Raw genomic sequence first — 20,282 nt, 5'->3', positions numbered from 1 at the left:
GGTAACATGTTAATTGTTTTGTAAATATGGAACCAGCCTTGTATTCTAGGAATAAATCCAATTTGATCATGGCGTATGATTTTTTTAATGTGTTGTTGAATTCAGTTTGCCATTATTTTGTTGAGAATATTTGCATTTTTATTCATCATAGATATCGGCCTATAATTTCCTTTTTTTGTAATAACTTTGTCTGATTTGGGAATCAGAGTAATGGCAGCCTCATAAAATGAGCCTGGGGAGCCTTCTCTCTTCTTGAAATTTTTGGAATAATCTGAAAAGTGTACGTGATCATTTTTCTTTGAATGTTTGGTAAAATTTACCTGTAAAGTCATCTGGTCCAGGACTTTTGTTTGTTGGGAGTGTTTTGATTATTGTAGTAATCTGTCTGTTCAGATTTTCTGTTTCTTCTTTATTCAGTCTTGGAAGACTGTATGTTTTAGGAATGTATCCATTTCTTCCAGATTGTCCAATTGTTGTCATATAATTGTTTATAGCATTTTCTTTTAATACTTTGTATTTCTGTGGTTTGTCATTTCTCCTCTTTCATTTCTGATTTTATTTGTTTGGGTCCTCTTTTTCTCCTTGATGAGTCTGGTTCAAAGTTTATCAATTTTGTTTATCTTTTCAAACGACCAGCTCCTGGTTTTATTGATCTTTTATATTTTTTTAGACTCTATTTCATTTATTTCCACTCTGATAGTTATTATTACCGTTTCTACTCACATGACTTTGTTTGCTGTTCTTTTTCAAGTTTCTTTCAGTTTAAAGTTAGATTGTTTATATGAGATTTTTCTTGTTTCTAGAAGTAGGTCTGGATTGCTATAAAATTCTTTCTAAGGACTGCCTTCGCTGTGTCTCACAGAGTGCCTTCACTCTTGAATTATGTTTTTGTTTGGTTTCTATGTCTCAAATATTGATTCACTGCCTGACTCCAGCCTTAGAACCAGCAGAACCATTCACTTTTGGATCCATTATCTCCTGATGTTCACAGGTATTATTAACAATACAGGGGGAAGTTATTCAAAGCTATGAAGTATAAGTAGCTTATTATCTTTAATTTTTAATCTATCATTGCTACTGGTGAAGACAAGTGGAGAGTGTAACATATAAAATCGCAAATCTGCCTTTAATTAGACATGTCTCCAACTAGCATTTTTACCTAAAAAAAGAAAAAGAAAAAATCAACATCATTGCCTAATATTCATTTTATGAATGATCTATAATTTAATCAGTCCCCTTTTGATGCATTTTGGGCTTGTTTCCACCTATGCTCTAATACAAATGAAGTACAGTAAGCACTCTCATCTATATATGTTTTATACTTGTGTTAGTATTTTTATATCATAAACCCCCATATGTTGAATTGCTGGGCAAAAATTATGCTCTTTAAAATCTTGTGAAAACCATTTGCATTATGACTCTCCTTTTGTTTTAATTAAGGACACAGGTGGTATCTAGGTATGACTTCTAGTCCACTAGTTCCCTGATATGCAATTTGGGGTATGTCTCTTAATCTTTCTAATTGTTAGTTTCCTTGTCTGTGAAAACAAGGTTAATACAGTACATATCTAATAGGGTGGCAGTGAAGCTTAAGTAAAGATATTGAATTCAAAATAAATAGTGTGGTATCTAACAATTAGTTATTATTTATGAAAGATACAGAAATGAGCTAAAACAACGTGCCGATTGCTGATACCTGTAGAGATTTTTTAAAACACTGGTGCTATTTATGCATGGGGGCAGGGTTTATATGGGCAATTATAGTACCTTCTCAATTTTTATTTGAACCTAAAACTACTCTAAAAATATATAGTCTATTTAAAAGAAAGAAAAGAAAAATACTGGGTCTGGGGGCAGCCACTGAAAAGTATGATTTCATAAATTGAAGGTGAAACCTAGCATCAATACAATTTGTAAATCTCCTTGGATAACTCTAATGCACCTCTAACTGGAAACCCCTGGAGGTAAAGTATTAAAAAAGGAAAAAGTAAATGTCCCTTCTCTTTGAATTCATTATGATTTTGTTCTCTTTCTCCTGTGAACTTCCTTCAGATTCAAAGGACAGTCATTTTACTGCAAAGACATCCATTTGCTCCTCCTTCTGAGGCTTCTTAACTCCCATGCCAGATGCTAAGAATGTTTTCTAATTCACCCACTTCAAAGACATGTTATTCATTCAGTCTGACAAATAAATAATCCTATTTTACTTGATGTTCATTCACTCTACAAATGTTAATCAGCACATTGAGCACCTACTGCCAGGCATTGATTAGGCTGAGTGCTGGAGAAACACCAGTGAATAAAGAAGGCTTAATTCCTCCCCTTAGAGAACTCTTAACCAGGAATACAAGCATGCATTGGCTGTGGAGAGAGGGAGAGCTTTGATTTGAACAGCAAGGTACCTTCCAGCACAAGTGACTTCTAAACAGAAGCCTTAAAAGAGCAAGAGTTATCCAGATGAAGAGAAAGGAAAGAGTGTTTCAAAACTGTGGTGGTGATATATCAATGACTGGAAGTGACACATTTAAGACATTAAAAACACTAAAGACATTAAAGATTATTATTGAGTAGAAATAGCACTAAATGAGATTTAAAAGGCAAACTGAGATCAGATGTTTCAGTGTTTTGTAAAGCATGTTAAGGAGTTTGGGAACAATCCAAAGAGCAATGAGAAACATTGAAAGATTTTCAGCAAAAGGATTACCATGATGAAATTTGCTTTGGGGGATGGCCTCTTATATTAAGACTCTGGTTAAGTGACTTTTGGGGAATTCAAATAGCACCGCATCTAGGATAGTGACAGAGAGACAGAGAGGAACCAAAGGGTTGGGACTGGAAGTGACTCTACTAACTCTGGGGGAAATTTAACTCGAGGTGCCCATGGCATGAGATTGAGTAAGCAGTTATTTATCAAGGTCCACAGCTCAGGCGAGAGATCTGAGTTAGAAATTATTTGGAGAGGTTTCTTTATATTATTTTCAACACTGAACCAAAAGACAGCATAAAAGCTTTCATTTCATTCAGTTCCAAGTACACTTGTTAGGGCTACAAAGCCTACCTGACTGATAGTCCATGTACACGTGAATAAATAAGATTTGGCTCCAGATAGCCATTACTACTGACACCTCTTTTTCACATCTTGTGAAACAATGTAATTGTAAACATCAGTCTAGACACCACAGACTCAGAAAAAAATTTTAAAGTTTACTTTTTCTCTATGGAGAAAACTTAAATTGTTTTCCTTTGTCTTTGTTGCAGGTGTGCCAAGCCTTCTCATCAACTACGTTTGTAAGAAACAGATGTGGTCCTATCTATACTATTTGTAGTTAAAGTATCCCCAACCTTGAAAAGCATATTAATGTTTAATGAACTATTCTTCTATAGTCAATGACTTGATCTGTGTCCTTTTCTTGAAAGTGTATACCGCAAAAGATTCAGAGAGTAGAGTTTAGCTTTTCCCATATGAATTTCACTTTTGAACTAGATTAGTTTAAAATCTTTGCACTGCTCACACACTATTTGGATACAATTTATCTTTCTTTTGCAGAGGGAATAAAAATGCATTCTGAAATGTCATCTGTAGGTGGGGGAATAATGAGAAATGACTGTTTTATGGTGTCTCATTGGTGTAAACTATGGGATATGTGGCTTTATTTGATCTTTCTCTCATTCCAGATGATAATATTCAGCCACTGACTGTTTTATCCATTAGACTGTGAATTTACAAGACACAGTATATATATTTAAGATCTGGTTACAGAATTAAATAGGCTTATTAAAAATTGCTTTAAGTTGTAATGTGGATATTTCCAAAACGAATCAACATAGGTCTAGAGTATAAACTTTTAAAGGAAACTCTAGACCCAAACAAGCAAAAATATTATCAAAGAGAAGTGAGTTAAAATATTACTCATAAAATATAGTGATTTCCAGAACAAGCCGTTCTTATAGATTTTACAAAGGTATCCTTTGACTATTGACAGTCTTTATTCATTTATCCTTTTCTTCCTTTCACTTACTTTGGACCCATTAAAATGTCACAGGAATATCCTATCGTTTATGTTGAATGATATCTATAACTCAACTCACTGCTTGAAGGATTTTTTAAATTAATTAACTTTTTTTATGATGACATTGGTTAACAAAATCCAATAAGTTTAAGCTGTGTACTTTAACAGTAAGGCATATATATATTTACACTGTCTTCACCTCCTATAGTTAGATTTATTTCTGTCACCACATATTAGACCCCCTTTAAGCCATCTACTTCTCCCCTCTCCCCACCCCTTACCCTCTGGTAACCTCTAGTCTATTGTCCATGTCCATGACTCTCTGTTTGTTTGTCCTGCTCATTTGTTGCTTTTAGGTTATATCCCATATTTAAGTGATATCAAGTGACTTTCAACTTTTTCCATCTGGCTTATTTCACTTAGCATGATTATCTCAAGGTCCATCCATATTGTCGTAAATGGCAGTATTTCATCTCTTCTTGTGGCTGAGTAATATTCCATCGTATATATGTACCACAGCTTCTGTATCCAATCATCTGTCGCAGGACACTTCAGATGCTTCCATGTCCTGGGCGCTGTGAATAATGCTGCTATGAGCAGCGATGTACAAATAACTTTTCAGATATAGGCTTTCAAGTCTTTGGGATAAATACCCAGTAGAGGGATTGCTGAATCATACAGTAGATTAATTCTTAGTTTTTTGGGGAATCTCCGTACTGTTTTCCAGAGTAGCTGTACCAATATGCAGTCTAACCAGCAGTGGATGAGGGGTCCTTTTTCTCTATATCCTCTCCAACATTTGTTATTACTTGTCCTGTTGATTATAGTTATTCTAACAAGTATGAGATGGTATCTCATTGTGGTTTTGATTTGCATTTCCCTAACAGCTAGCGATGTTGAGCATCTTTTCATATATTTGTTGGCTATTTGTATGTCCTCTAGGGAGAAGTGTCTGTTCAGGTCCTCTGCCCATCTTTTGATAGGGTCATTTGTTTTGTTGTTGTTGTTGTTGAATTGTATGAGTTCTTTGTATATTTTGGATATTAGGCCTTTATTGGAGGCGTCGCTTGCAAATATATTTTCCCATTCGGATGGTTGTCTCTTTACCTTGTTGACAGTTTCTTTTGGTGTAAAGAAGCTTTTTTGTTTGATGTAGTCCCATTCATTTATTTTAGCTTTTACTTCCCTTGCTTTTGAGGTCAAATTCAAAAAATTCTAATTTAAGTCCAAGGTCCTTGAGTTTAGTTCCTATGTTTTCTTCTATGTATTTTATTGTTTCAGATCTTATATTCAGGTCCTTAATCCATTTTGAGTTAATTTTGGTGTGTAGTGATAGACAACAGTCTAGTTTCAATCTTTTGCAGCTGGCTTTCCAGTTTTCCCAACATCATTTATTGAAGAAGCTTTCTTTTCTCCACATACTTGTGGCTTTTTTATTGAAAATTTTTTATTCGTATAAGTATGGGTTTACTTCTGGACTCTCGATTCTATTACACTGTTTCATGTGTCTGTTTTTCTGCCGATATCATGCTGTTTTGATTGTCGTCCCTTTGTAGTATAATTTAAAGTCGGGCATAGTGATGCCTCCAGCTTCATTCTTTTTGCTCAGGATGGCTTTGGCAATTCAGGGTCTTTTGTGCTTCCATACAAACCTGATGGGTTTTTTTTCTTTAAAAATGCCAATGGTATCTTAATGGGGGTTGCATTAAATCTGTATAACGATTTAGGTAATATGGTCATTTTAACTATTGATTCTTCCAATCCAAGAACATAGAATATCTTTCCATTTCTTATTATCTTCTTTGATTTCTTTTAATAGGATCTTATAGTTTTCATTATATAGGTCCTTCACGTATTTCGTTAGATTTATTCCTAGGTTTTTTATTCTTTTTGTTGCAATTGATAAAGGAATTATTTTTTCCACTTCTTTTTCTGACACTTTATTATTAGAGTATAGGAATGCTATGATTTTTGAACATTGATTTTGTATCCAGAAATTTTACTGTATTTGCTTATTGTTTCTAGTAGTATTCTTATGGAGTTCTTAGAGGGTTTTTTTATTATTATTATTAAGTTTATTGAGGTAACATTGGTTAATAAAATGATATAACTTTCAGGTGTACATTATTCTATTGTGCGTTTACCACCCAAATCCAGTTTCCTTCACCTACTGTATATTTGATCTTTTAGGGTTTTCTATATAGAGAATCATGTCATCCACAAATAGTGACAGTATGACTTCTTTGTTTCCTTTTTGGATGCTTTTTATATCTTTCTCTTGCCTGATTGCCCTTGCTAGCACCTCCAAAGTTATATTGAATAACAGTGGTGATAGTGGACAGCCTTGCCTTGTCCTTGATCTTAGAGGGATTTTTTTTAGTTTTTCACCATTAAGTATAATGTTGACTGAGGGTTTGTCATATATGGCCTTAATTATGTTAAGGTAATTTCATTCTATATTGATTTTGTAGTGTTTTGATCATAAATGTAGGCTTTATCATGTCAAAGGATTTTTCTGCATCTTTTTATGTGATCATATGATTTTTATGTTTTAATTTGTTTATGTGGTGTAGCACATTAATCGATTTGTGTATGTTGAACCATCTCTGTGCCTCTAGGATGAAGCCCAGTTGATTGTGGTGTATAATCTTTTCACAATATGGTGCCATATTCAGTTCACTAGTATCTTACTTGGGATTTTTGCATCTGTGTTCATGACAGATATTGGTCTGTAGTGTTCTCTTTTTTGTGTTATCTTTACCAGGTTTTGATAACAGAGTAATATTGGCCTCATAAAATAAGTTGGGAAGTATTGCCTCCTCTTAGATTTTTTGGAAGAGTTGGAGAAAAATAGATATTAAATCTTCTTTGAATATTTGGTAGAATTCACTGGTGAAGCCATCTGGTCCGGGACTTTTACTTTTGGTAGGTTTTTGATAACTGTTTAAATTTCCATTCATTTTTTTAGATTTTCCAGTTCTTTTTGATTCAGTCTAGGAAGGTTGTATTTTTCTAAGTACTCGTCCATTTCTTCTAGGTTATTAAATTTGACATTATATACTTTTTCATAGTATTCTTGTATGATCCTTTGTATTTCTATGGTGTCTGTCATAATTTCCCCTTTTTCATCCCTGATTTTGTTGATTTGTGTCCTTTCTCTTTTTTCTTTAGTGATCCTAGCTAGGGGTTTGTCAATTTTAGTACACTTCTCAAAGAATCAGCTCTTTGTTGCATTTATTTTTTTCTATTGTTTTTTGTTTGTTTGTTTGTTTTGAATTTCACTTATTTCTACTCTAATTTTGATGATTTCCTTCTGCTGACTGTAGGCTTCATTTGTTTTTTCTTTTCTAGTTTTTGTTTGTTTGTTTGTTTTTGTTTTTGTTTTTTAACATGAAGCATTAAGTTGTTTATTTGGTCTCGTTCTTGTTTTTTAGAGATAGGCCTGTAATGATATGAACTTTCCTCTTATGACTGCTTTTGCTTTGTTTCAAAAGTTTTGACATTTTGTACTATCATTATTATTTGTTTCTATGTATCTCTTGATCTCTCTTTTTATTTCTTCTATGACTCAGGTATACTTCGGTAGCATGTTGTTTAATTTCCATGTATTTGTGGTTCTTCCTGCTTTTTTTTGCAGTTGATCTCTAGTTTTAAGGCATTATTGATATGATTTCAACCCTCTTATGTTTATTGAAGCTATCTCTGTGTCCCAGTATGTGGTCAATCCTTGAAAATGTTCCATATGCAGTAGAAAAGAATGTATAAGCAGCTGTTTTGGAATGAAAGGCTCTGTAAATGTTATATCCGGTTGGATATAATTGTGTCATTTAAGGATGTTATTTCCGGTTGGATATAATTGTGTCATTTAAGGATGTTATTTCCTTATTGATTCTCTGTTTAGATGATCTGTCCATATCCGACAGTGTGGTATTTAGGTCACCTATGATAGTGTTTTGGTCTGTTTCTCTCTTTAGTTCTGTTAGTAATTGCTTTACCTAGTTTGAGGCTCCTTAATTGAGAACATGGATATGAATAAGTATTATTTCTTCTTGGTGCATGATTCCCTTTATCATTATGAAGTGTCCCTCAGTATCTTTCTTTACCGTTTTTTATTTTGAAGTCTATTTCGTCTGATATTAGTACCAGTATTCCTGCTTTTCTTTGAATGTAATTTGCTTGAAATATCATTTTCTACCCTTTCACTTTGAGTCTATATTTGTCTTTGGAGCTAAGATATGTCTCCTAGAGGCAGCATATGGTTGAGTTTTGTTTTTTGATCCAATCTGCAACTCAGTGCCTTTTTCTTGGTGAATTCGGTCCATTTTCATTTAGGGTGATTATTGAAATATGAGGTTTTCTTATAGCCATTTTATCTTTTGCTTTCTGGTAGCTCAGTGTTTCCATTGCTTCCTTGTTTTTGTGTTTCTGTTTTCTTTATTTTGGTTGTCTTTTGTGGGTTTTTCCTCTGGTCCTTCTTGTTTTATATTATATACTTTAGTTCTGAACCTTTGGTGTTTGGTTATATTACAAATATGTAAAGGATAGTTATATATATACAGTCATCCATTTTCTTCTGCATGTGCATTATCTCCATTCCCCTTTGCGAATTTGGATCTTTGAATTCTCCCTTTTTCAGTCATTGTTGTCTCAATTTGTCCCTATGTACACTGAACATTCATTACTATCTTGCTATAACAAATTTCTTCTTATTGTTCAAGCTTACAATGTCCTATTCTTAGTAAGGATTGAACTCCTCTCCTTCTATTTGCCTGATAGTCAACTTACTCTTAATTATGTTTGTGTGTGTGTGTGTGTGTGTGTCATTTTGTTTTAGGTGAGCTGACCCCTTTCAGTATTTCCTGTAATGCAGGCCTCGTAGTGGAGAATGTCCTTAATTTTTGTATGTCTGGAAAGGTCTTAAATCTCTAAAGGAATGCTTAGCTAGACACATTATTCTCTGTGGGTAGTTCCTTTCATTTAATAGTTTGAATATTTGATTCCACTCCTTTCTGGCTTATAAGATTTGAGATGAGAAGTCCAACGATAATCTAATGGGTGTTCCTTTATATGTTACCTTTTTCTTCTCCCTGGCTGCTCTGAAAATTCTGTCTTTGTTATTGATTTTTGATAATTTTAGTACAATGTGTCTTGGTGAAGGCCTTCTTGGGTTGAGATAATGGGGTGTTCTATTGACTTCTTGAATTCCAAGTTCCAGCTCATTCCTTACATTTGGGAAATTCTCATCAACTATTTGTCTGAAAATGCTGTCTTGTCTCTACTCCTTTTCCTCATCTTTGATAATCTCCTTTTTTCTTATATTTCCTCTCCTGATGGTATCAGCTAGTTCTTGTATTTCTCTTTCATTATTTTTCATTCTTCGGTTTCTTTCTTCTTCCTTCTGATTTATTATAGATTTCTGTTTTTGATATCACTGATCTTTTCCTTCATTTGTTCGACTAGGTTCCGAAGGTTGCCATTTCATTTTTCAGCTTTTGCAGTGTGTGTGTGTGTGTGTGTGTGTGTGTGTGTGTTTTATATCTAGAAGATCTATTCTGTTCCTTTTGATAGTTTCAATTTCCTTGCTAAAGAACTCATTCTGCTCATCTAGTTTTTTTTTTCAGTTCCTAAAATCGTTGATATGACTCGTTTCAGATCTTACTGAGTTTATTCAGAAATATCATTCTGAATTATCTGTCATTTAAGTTGCATATTTCTATGTCTGTAAGGTTATTTTCTGGAGATTTTTCTCTTTCTTTCTGACATGCCTTGTCACCTTGGTTGTTCATGATGTTTACTGGACTATTTTTCCACCTAGGCATTAATGAAAGTGTATTCTGCTTTTTTTCCAGAAAGATTTATTATATAAAGATATATATATCTTTATTATATAAAGATATTTTTATATCTCTCTTTTTAGCCTGTTACAAAGAAGATGTTTTTCTTTTGGTTTCCAGTAGGTGGCATCTAAGCCTCTTGGATCCCTGCCTTATATGAAACCTTTAAAATGCCTTTTTCTTTCTTACAGATGTTTAATCACACTCACTACTGTCAGTCAGTTTTGGCGACAGTTTCAGTGGCATTTGCTTAGATTCCCCTGGGCTCCACTGTGTTCAGTTTCAGAGGATATGGGGGGAGGATCCCTGTGTGTTGTGGGTTGGTGGCTGTGGTTCATCCTTGGTTTTGCAACTGTGGCTGGTAAAAATCAACTGTTGTTTCTCTGCCATTCCTGTTTCTCTGCCATTCTGCTTCTCTTCTTTCTGCCCTGATGACTGGGTCCTGCCACCGGCCGTGTCGAGTTCCCAGCACTCCCAGGTGGGGCTTTTCAGGGAAGTCGCCACACCTTCTCCCCTCCCCATCCTCCTACAGGGAGCTCTGGCTGCAAGAGGCAGCTTCTTTATTTCTCCCAGTCCACTGCTCGACACTTGGAATTCTGACCTCTGGTAGCTTTGATGTGCAGATTCCATGTTCTGATGTGCTGGTGTGCAGTTTGGTTGGTTTTTGTTGATCTTTAGATGTTTAGCTTATTGTTGTTTCAAGGGGAGATATCTGGGACATCTGTCATTCTGCCATGTTTCTCCAAACCTCCCTTGAAGGATTTTTATCTCATTCATATTACATAAAATTCTGTCCAAACTGTAACAATTATAAACAATATTTAAATTTTAGAGATTTTTTAAAAGGCATTGTGAAATTGAGATAACAATAATGATTGCTTTTCAATTTTCATTCAAATACATTGACAATATAAAAAGATGCTAATGTTTAGCCATTTTTTTTTATTCATGGCATAAGAAACTAAGCAGTTGGCAAAAATTGTTTTTTAAAAAACTATTGTATTGTGTTTTAATCTAATCATAATTGATTACATTATACTTTAATTACAATGACTGCAATGATTAATAGACCAATTTTCTAGTCATCATGAGTGTAACACAGAGGGGAAAGAAATCACATAAATAACTTAAATCTATAGATAATCAAAAAATTCACTTAAAAATAAATATCTTTCCTAATGCCTTCTATAATCTGGTAGAGTGAAATTGAGAGATTTAGAATTAAAATCCTTTTTCCACTTCCCTTCCTTCTTTCTGCTGGAGATAACAATATACTAATTAATAGGCAATATTATAATATTATTTGCATCATTCACATAACTCTTATTATTTATTAGCATTGTTACATGTGCCATGCCTCTCTCTCCTCTATCTCTCTCTGAGACACACACACACATAACGCACATATATAAAGCAAGTGTCCCTAACCCCAGGCCATGGACCAGTACCAGTCAGTGGCCTGTTAGGAATCAGGCTGCACAGCAGGAGGTGAGTGGCGAGCAAAAGAGTAAAGCTCCATCTGTATTTACAGCTGCTCCTCAGCACTAGCACTATGGCCTCAGCTCCACCTCAGGTCACCAGACATTAGATTCTCATAGGAGCACCAGTCCCTGGTGCCAAAAAGGTTGGGGACTGCTGAATAAAGCACATGTGTCAGTCACATAATAAATGTTCTATGTATGGTAACTACTATCATTAGTCTTTATTCTAAATGACAACTTGTATAAAAATTTTTGGAGTATTACATAAGACTCCTTTTTTTTATCTTACTAAACTATACTTTAAACTCTAACAAAAACAGTTGGTCACAAAGTTTCCAAGTTTGGTTTTGTATCATTCAATGGTTGAGGGGGAAAACAAGGTCCAGTCAAGATGCCGTAGAAGGTAGACACTGTGCTCACCTTCTCTCATGTCTACACCAAAATTACAACAAAACTACAGAACAACCATGACTGGGAGTTGCCTGAGGTCTAACTGAACAGAAGCTTTACAACTGAGGGTATACTATAAGAAGTCACATCAAGACTTGTAGGAAGAGCAGAGATGCAAAACAGGCTAGTCCCACAATGGCATGTGGCACTTGAGAATCAGGGAGGAGCAAGGGGACTTGCCTCCATACTGGGCTCCCCAGCCCATGGTTCCAGTGCCAGGAAGAGAAGTCCCCACAACTTCTGACTGAAAACCAGTGGAGATTATGGTTGAGTGAGACAAGGTGACTGGAGTTGTAGACATTCTTTTTAAGGGGCCCACTTGCAGACTTACTCAGTGACAGACTCACTCACTCTGAGCTCCAGCACTGGGGCAGCTGCTCAAATTGTGCCAGGGACACATGGGAGGAACTGAGTTGTCTGGCTTCAGGGTGAAGGTTGAAGGTGTGGCTTTCCCCTATACAGAGGTGCTGTCAGTATCCATTGTTGAGCCCTCCCCACATTCAGCTTGAAGACACAAGAGGCCACCATATCCGAGTCTCCATCAACCTGGTTATCACAGGTCACTCTGCCCAGGTGATTCCCGGAGATACTGCCTCTCCCAAATTGTGAGCCCATTCAAGCTGCCTCCAGTGGTTTTTCATACAAATGGTCTGTCTTGGCACATGCTGTAGACTTTCCTAAAATCTCTCAAAGGCTCACAAAACCTATGGCACATGCTGCAAATGTTCCTAAAATCTCTCAAAGGCTTATAAAACCCAAAAAAGCAGCATCTAGCCTTGTTATGCCCTGTACCTCTTGCTGAGAGGTCTCAAGCTCAGCATTAGTGGCAGCCAGCCTCAGTTCCCAGCTTGACCTCTTGTTGCACCTATAAGCCCAGCATGGGTGGTGGCCATCTGCAGATTACTTGGTGACTCCTGCCAGGCAGCCCTGGAAGTGCACAAGCTGCAGCTGAACTCAGCCCACAGCTGGGCCCCTCTCAGGAGGAACTTAGGCCAGCCTGCTTCGACTGGTGCCAGAGCAGGAGCACCAGCCAGGGCAGCATCTTGAGAGGACATACCCAAAGGGCAGACTGGGCAAGCACCAGAACCCTGTTAAAGTAAATCCTTCTCCATAGGGTCAGCCCCTCACCAGCCAATCCTCACAACCAGTCAGCCCAAGGATCAATCCCATATATAGATGTGCAAACAGCAACCAAGGCTCAACTATAACAGGAGGGCACACACAACACACACAAGAGACACACCTTGAGTACCTGGTTTAGGTGACCAGGAAGACTGTGTCACTGGGCCACACATGACATCTACTACATAAAGCCACTCTACTAAGATTGGAAGACTTAGGAACCCTACCAAATACATAGAAACAAACACAGGAAGGCAGCAAAAATGGGGGACAAAGAAATGTCCCACATGAAAGAATAGAACAAAGATACAGAAAAAATAACTAATCAAAATGGAGACAAGCAATCTACCAGATGCAGAGTTTAAAACACTGATGATAAGGATGTTGTTCAATGAACTTAGGGGAAGAGTATAGAAACTCAATGATAATTTTAATAAAGAGATAGAAAACATAAAAATTGTGATGGGAAACATAAAAGGGAACAAGTCAGAAGTGAAAAATATAATATCTGAGATGAAGAGTTCATGAGACATACATTAGATGGAGTGAAGGATCAAATCAGCAGTTTAGATGATGGAGGACACCCAATCAGAACATCATCAAGAAAAAAGAATACAAAAAATTTAAGAGGACTCTGAGACAACATCAAGCATACCAAAATTTGCATTATAGGGGTACTAGAAGGAGAAGAGAGAGAACAGGAATTGAAAACTTATTTGAGAAAATAATGACAAAAAACTTTCCTAACCTGATAAAGGAAATAGATATGCAAGCCCAGGAAATGCAAAGAGGCCCAAACAAGATGAACCCAAACAGGCCCACATCAAGACACATAATTAAAATGCCAAAGGTTAAAGACAAAAAAGAGAATATAAAAGCAACAAAGGAAAAGCAATTATTTACCTACAAGGGAGCTCTCATAAGACTGTCAGCCAACTTCTCAACAGAAACTTTGCAGGCCAGAAGAGCTTAGCAAAAAATATTCAAAGTGATGAAAAGCAAGGACCTACAACCAAGATTACTCTACCCAGCAAAGCTATCATCAAAGGACAGACTGAAAGATAGATAAAGACTTTCCCAGACAATAAAAAGCTAAGAGTTCATCACCACCAAGACAGTATTACTGTTGGTCAGTCTTGTTTAAGAAGAAAATATATATGTAATGAAATGGCAATAAGTACTTTAAATGAAAAATAATTAAATGCTCAAATGAAAATATAGGGCAGCTGAATGGATAAGAAAACAAGACCCTTGCCTACAAGAGAATCACCTCAGATCAAAAGACACACACAGATTAAAAGTAAAGGGATGAAAAAAGATATTTCATGGAAATGGAAAGGAAACAAAACACAACTGGGGTAGCAATAACTATACCAGACAAAATAATTTTTAAAACAAAAGCTATAACAAGAGACAAAGAAGGACCCAATAATTCCACTTCTGGATATTTATCTGAAGAAATTCAAAATACTATTTTGAACATATGGGCAAGTGCATCCACGTGGTCATTGCAGTGGGATTTATAATAGCCAAGATATGAAGGCGATCTGAGTGTCCATCAATATTTGAATGGATAAAGAAAAGGTAGTACACATATACAATAGAATATTACCTCAGCCATAAAAAATAATGAAATTTTGCCATCTGCATCAACATGGATGGACTAGAAGGTATTGTGCTGAGTGGAATAAGTGAGACAGAGAAAGATATATGTCATATGATTTCACTTACATGTGGAATCTAAAGTATAAAATAAATAAAACAGACTCATAAATACAGAGACTATTTTGAGGAGGTTTGGAGGGCGGGTGAAAAGGGGGAAGGGATTAAGAAATGCAAATTGGTAGTTACAAAATAGTCATGGATATGTAAAGTACAGCATAAGAATATAGTCAATAATATTGTAATAACTCTGTATGGTATCAGATGTGTACTAGATTTATTGAGGTGATCGCTTCATGAGTTTCATAGATGTCTAATCATTATGTTGTACACTTGAAACTAATATAATATTCTATATCAACTATAATTGAAAAATAAAAATATATTATTAAAAAATTAAGGAGAGTTATATGCTTTTTTTCATGCCCCCATATAAAAAAAATAATAATAAAACACAATTTTGCAGTTTTAATAAAGATTATTTACTTAGAATAGGAAAATAAATATTCCTATTCAAATTGAATTGCACAAAATTGGTTTCCTTTGATTGTGAGCCATCATTGTAGGGTTTTGTTTGATTTTGTATGTTTCGTAACTCAATTAGATGCTGTAAAACACAATGGTCTTCTCTTTAATGGCCTTGTGTTTTAAGGAACATTGATATATGTTGCCTGACCTTTAAGACACATTTCTTTGAGTCATAAAACCAGACACAGATGAGCAAAATGTCTAAAGTCAAAGGATCAGTCACCATGTTATGTATACACTAAATTAATTTATCTTTGTTAATGATTACTTATAAAATAAGCTCCCAAAGGGTAAAGTATATACTATTTCTGTGACTTCCTATGAGACTATAGATATTTCAAAATAATTTTTTTAAGTAAGCTCACAAATCATCTCTCAGTTTTCTTTATTAGTCCACTGACTTCTATACCTCAGACTTCTGGCAGTGATCTTACAAGGCAAACTGTTGCTCACCAGTGGAATCAGACAGGAAATGATGATTAGATCAATTCATCACTAAAACTGGAGGAAAATACAAAGTCTCCAAAGATGTGTTAATTTTAATGACTTAAGTCAATTATTTCCTTCATGTTTAAGAAAAATGTAAACATCTTAGTATGAGATTATTTCTCCACTGGAACCTCAGTTTGTATAGGATACCCCCAACCTTCTACAGCTAATCTACAATTATGTTCTGGTCTCTCTAAACTCTCCAGGCCAGGTAATCATATATATATTTAGTCTAGTTATCCAATAGGTGCTAACTCTATAGTGGTTATAAGAGACCCAAATATACTGGATTAAGGCCAAATCTAAAGGACTAAAAGAGGTTAAAAGTCAAATAGTCTCCAGAGAGAAAACTTGGTAGGATATGGTATAATGAACAGTAGGGCCAAACTCATAGAATTTTAACTTTATGTATTTTGTTTCATTTTGGTGCTATTTTACCAGCTAAACTTCCAGAAAGTACATTTCAAAGTCATTAATATGGGTAACTTATGCTTCAAGATGAGAATGTTCCATTAAGCAGTTTACCATAGTATTTTTGTTTGTTTGTTTTTCAACACAGACATTTTGAACTGAAAACTATATAAATCTATAGATTAAAGAGATGTTATCTTACTAAAAAATATGATATAAGGAAGTCAATATGATGAAGTTAACTCTTCTTCGAAATTACGTCAGTAGAGTTTGATGTGCAAAAATAAAAATAATAGCAATGCTTTCTGTTTTGTTCTTAACAGAACCAATCTTCTACTTTGGTGATTTTGAGTACTCTGTAGATGAGAGTGCTGGCTATGTGGAAGTGCGGGTATGGAGAACAGGCACTGACCTGTCCAGGTCTTCTAGTGTTACCCTAAGATCTCAGAAAACAGATCCACCCTCTGCCAATGGTGAGAAGTTTCCTACAGTAACTCTTTTGATTGTTCTACAATTTTCAACTTACCTTGGATTTTTCTGAAAATTATTACTACATGATAGGTAAATTGAGGCTCTATTTACTACCGTGATAAAATAAATTTAAGGGCTATAAATCAGAGGCTAAGTTAAAAACACATAAGACTAAATTCTAATGGCTATATTTGCATGAATTTGTTCACTACATTCGGCAAATCTAAAATCGTTGAATATTATGACATCATATGCACAAGACTAATCATGTTGGCCACCTTCACAGAAATCTAATGATATTTAAGTATCTTGCAGGTAAACAACACCAATGTGGTCCCTGCCTCAGTTTAACCAAATGTCTTCATATATAGTTCAGATCCAAAAAGCTTTTCCACATTTTATTCTTCTAGCTTGCACATGCCTACCTTTTATTTAGAATCTGCATCTCCAAAAAGTTTATCATAAGGTGTAGGACAAGCTTTCCTTCTAACTTACCAACAACACAAACTCTCTCTTTTACTCACATACACACACATGCATGCACACATGTACATCATATCCACACTACACACTTATCACACAAAGCAAGCAGAAGCCATATCATTTCAAAAGTCACCCTTAAGTTTTAACTTTTTAAATGTAGTAGACCCAGTATAATGCTTTGCATGTAGTCAGTCTTTGACAAACATTTGTTTAGCCCAATTAGTCATTTTGTCATAAGTCAATTAGTCATAAGAGAAAATTCAAATAAAATAAAGACATGAGGATAAAAGTGAAGAAGAATAGGAAAAGAAAAATATAAGAAGAACCACAATGGATTCAAATACAGAGATTTTAAAAAAATGAATTAAAGACAGGCACATTCACATACTGCTGCATATTCAGAGATGAAGTAAATACAAAATGAGAGAAGTTATGAAAACAAAGAAGCAATGACATTGAATTATCATCCTCTGCTCTTAGTATTTATGTATGTAGTAACTAAAGATTAAAAGAAAGTTTTGTTTTTAACTACTTGAGACGTAAACAGAGATGTCAACACTAGATATGTACCACATGGTCTGAAAAGTAATAAGCCAACAACAGACCAAATATTCTTTGAGAATAATGGATTGCTCTCCTTACCTGGGGTGAATGTGGGTGGAGCATGTGGGACAAAAGTTTATATCTGAAATGTGTTGATTTAACCAGCAGGCAACTACTGACATAAATAGAATGTTCTGTAGTAGCTCACAGATATAGATATTTAACTAATGTTAATGAAATTTAAACATATGTATTTTATATATAATTTGATAATGTCTGATTGATATGCTGATTTTTAGACCTGCTTTTTATTAGTTCCTTTTGAGAATTCCAAAATGAACATGGAAAAACTATTAAAAACAAAGTGAAAATAACTAAAGCTAAAATAACATCTTAGACATAGATAAGACAAACTTAAGAATCTGATCTTTGATCTACTAGCTTAATGACCAATGTAGATACTAATATTTTATATTTCATTAAATATATTTTTCTGTAATATTATACCAGTCTGTATTTTTAAAAGAATTATAAAATATAACTACATGATTTGCTTATTATAATTTTGTTTAAGTTTATTCAGTCTCCAATTGAATAATTTTTTGTTACTATTATAGCTGGAACAGATTATGTGGGAATTAGTCGTAATATAGATTTTGCACCTGGAGTCAACATGCAGACAGTTCGTGTTATCATTCTGGATGATCTTGGACAACCACTGTTGGAGGGAATTGAGAGATTTGAACTGATGCTTCGTATGCCTATGAATGCTGCCCTTGGAGAGCCTAGCAAAGCCACAGTGTCCATAAATGACTCTGTCTCAGATTGTGAGTGTTTATTAATTTAGAATGATAAGTAAAATGATAAGCTAGACTTTATATAAATGTTAAGTAAGAAAATTAACTAAGGTTTATGTACCTGTATTAGTTTGCTAGAGCTGCCATAGCAAAGTACTATAGACTCAGAAATCTCATGTTACAGTTTTGGTGGCTAAGAGTCCAAGATCAAGATGTTGACAGGGTTGGCTCTGAGGACTTTGAGAGAAGGATATGTTCCAGGCCTTTCTCCTTTGCTTGTAAATGGCCATCTTTTCCTTATGTGTCTTCACATCATCTATGTCTGTCTCTCTGTCCTACCTACCCTAGAAGGACACCAGTTATATTAAATAGGTCCCAACCTAATGACTTCATTTTTTACTTGATTACCTCTATAAAGACATATAAAATCACGTTCTCAGGCACTGGGATTTAGAACTTCAACCTATGAATTTGAGGGAGACAATGCTCAACACATAACAATATCCTAGCTGACCATGTCTTCCTTCCATCTCCTGATTATTTTGATAGAATAAGACTCAGAAGAAAATTTCAGTTTTTCTCTCAAATTAAAAAAAGAAAAAGTGATATCATCATCAATATCTTGATTGTGTCTAAAGAATACCCTCATCATAGACTTCTGGTCAAAATGGACAAACGCCCTTGAGAACCACCTAAAAACTAGATGAACGGAACTGTTATAATTAAGGATATAAAGAAGAAGCCATGTTGATCTGATAGGACAGGTGGAGACACAAAAAGGGCTGGTCTCACACCCACATATGATGCTTAATAATTGAGTGGGACCCGGCATCCTTTAAAGGGCCTGAGCACAGACTCGCTTGCATACAATCACCCTAAGGACCAGAGAAGGGACAGCAGCTTGAAAAGCTTTAAGGATAAATGGGGAGGAACTAAATTGCCTGGCTTCAGAACAAGGTCTGGAGAGCTTGCTCTTTCCAGGACTAAAGTACTGGTAGGCACTATTGTTCCTTCGTTAAGCCCTCTAACCACACAATCTGCAAGTGTAGGCAGAAATTCTAGCAAGTGCCATTGTTGCTTTTTTGAGACCTCCATTTATACATGCTGGTAGGCACCAAATTTGAGCCTCCATTAACCTGGCTAATACTGCTTCCCCACTCTGGTGATTCTCTGAGGCTCCTCTTCAGCTTACTCACGCACTCAGCCCAAAACTCTGCCAGTAGATATTCCATACAAACAGCCAGCCTCATCTCATGCTGGGGTTTCCTAAAATCTCTCAAAGGTCCAAAAACTCCCCAAAACAGTAGCTGGCTTCAGCATACCCTGTCCCTTTGCTAAGCAGCCCCAAGCCCAGCTCTAGTGTCAGCCAGCCTTGGTTCAGAGCAAAACCACTACCAGGTGCCAGCAAACCAGCACAGACAGCAAGCAACCAGGTGACCCTAGGCTGAGTACAGACAGCAGCTGATCTTGGGCTGCACCCAAATCCCTTCAAAGAGACCCCAGAACCAAATACCTGGTATCTGGATTTAAACCACACCAGAGCACCACTCAATTACCTCCACAAATTACAAATCCAAAGGGAGGACTCAGCAGGCACCAGGGCCCAGTTAAAAGGAATTTTGTTCCCTAGGGTCAGTCAGCCCCTGCACAGCTCTGCCCAACCACTCATCAGCAGTAGTCACAGCCAGTATTCATAGCAAATCAACCTGAAAGTCAATGCCTGCACTGATGTACTAACAGCAATTAAGGCTCAACTATGACATGATGGCATTCAAAAACACAGAGGACACCTCTAGAGCACCTGTCTCAGATGACCAGAGAGACTGTGCCACTGGGCCCCAGGGGACATCTACTATATAAGTCCACTCTGCCAAAACTGGGAGACATAGAAGATCTACCTAATACATAGAAACAAACACATGGAGGCAACCAAAATGAAGAAACAAAGAAACATGGTCCCAAACGAAAAGAGGAAAAAACTCCAGGAAAAAAAAAAAAAAA

The 20,282-nt window shown here is 35.7% G+C and overlaps 1 protein-coding gene across 2 annotated transcripts in view; it reads left to right on the top strand.

Annotated features, from left to right (window-relative positions):
- FREM2 (FRAS1 related extracellular matrix 2) overlaps window positions 1-20,282 on the top strand; it is a 269,492-nt gene that overhangs the window by 152,582 nt on the left and 96,628 nt on the right. For both annotated transcript variants that reach the window (XM_039872935.1, XM_039872934.1), the window contains 2 exons: window positions 16,311-16,460; window positions 18,102-18,311. In XM_039872935.1, the coding sequence (XP_039728869.1) occupies window positions 16,311-16,460; window positions 18,102-18,311 (360 nt within the window). The remainder of the gene's footprint in view (window positions 1-16,310; window positions 16,461-18,101; window positions 18,312-20,282) is intronic.

The sequence above is a fragment of the Pteropus medius genome, unplaced genomic scaffold, assembly GCF_902729225.1.
Source record: "Pteropus medius unplaced genomic scaffold, Ma_sr-lr_union100, whole genome shotgun sequence".
NCBI lineage: Eukaryota > Metazoa > Chordata > Mammalia > Chiroptera > Pteropodidae > Pteropus > Pteropus medius.
The sequence above is the reverse complement of the archived record's forward strand: the minus strand, read 5'-3'. Positions and strand labels throughout refer to the sequence as shown.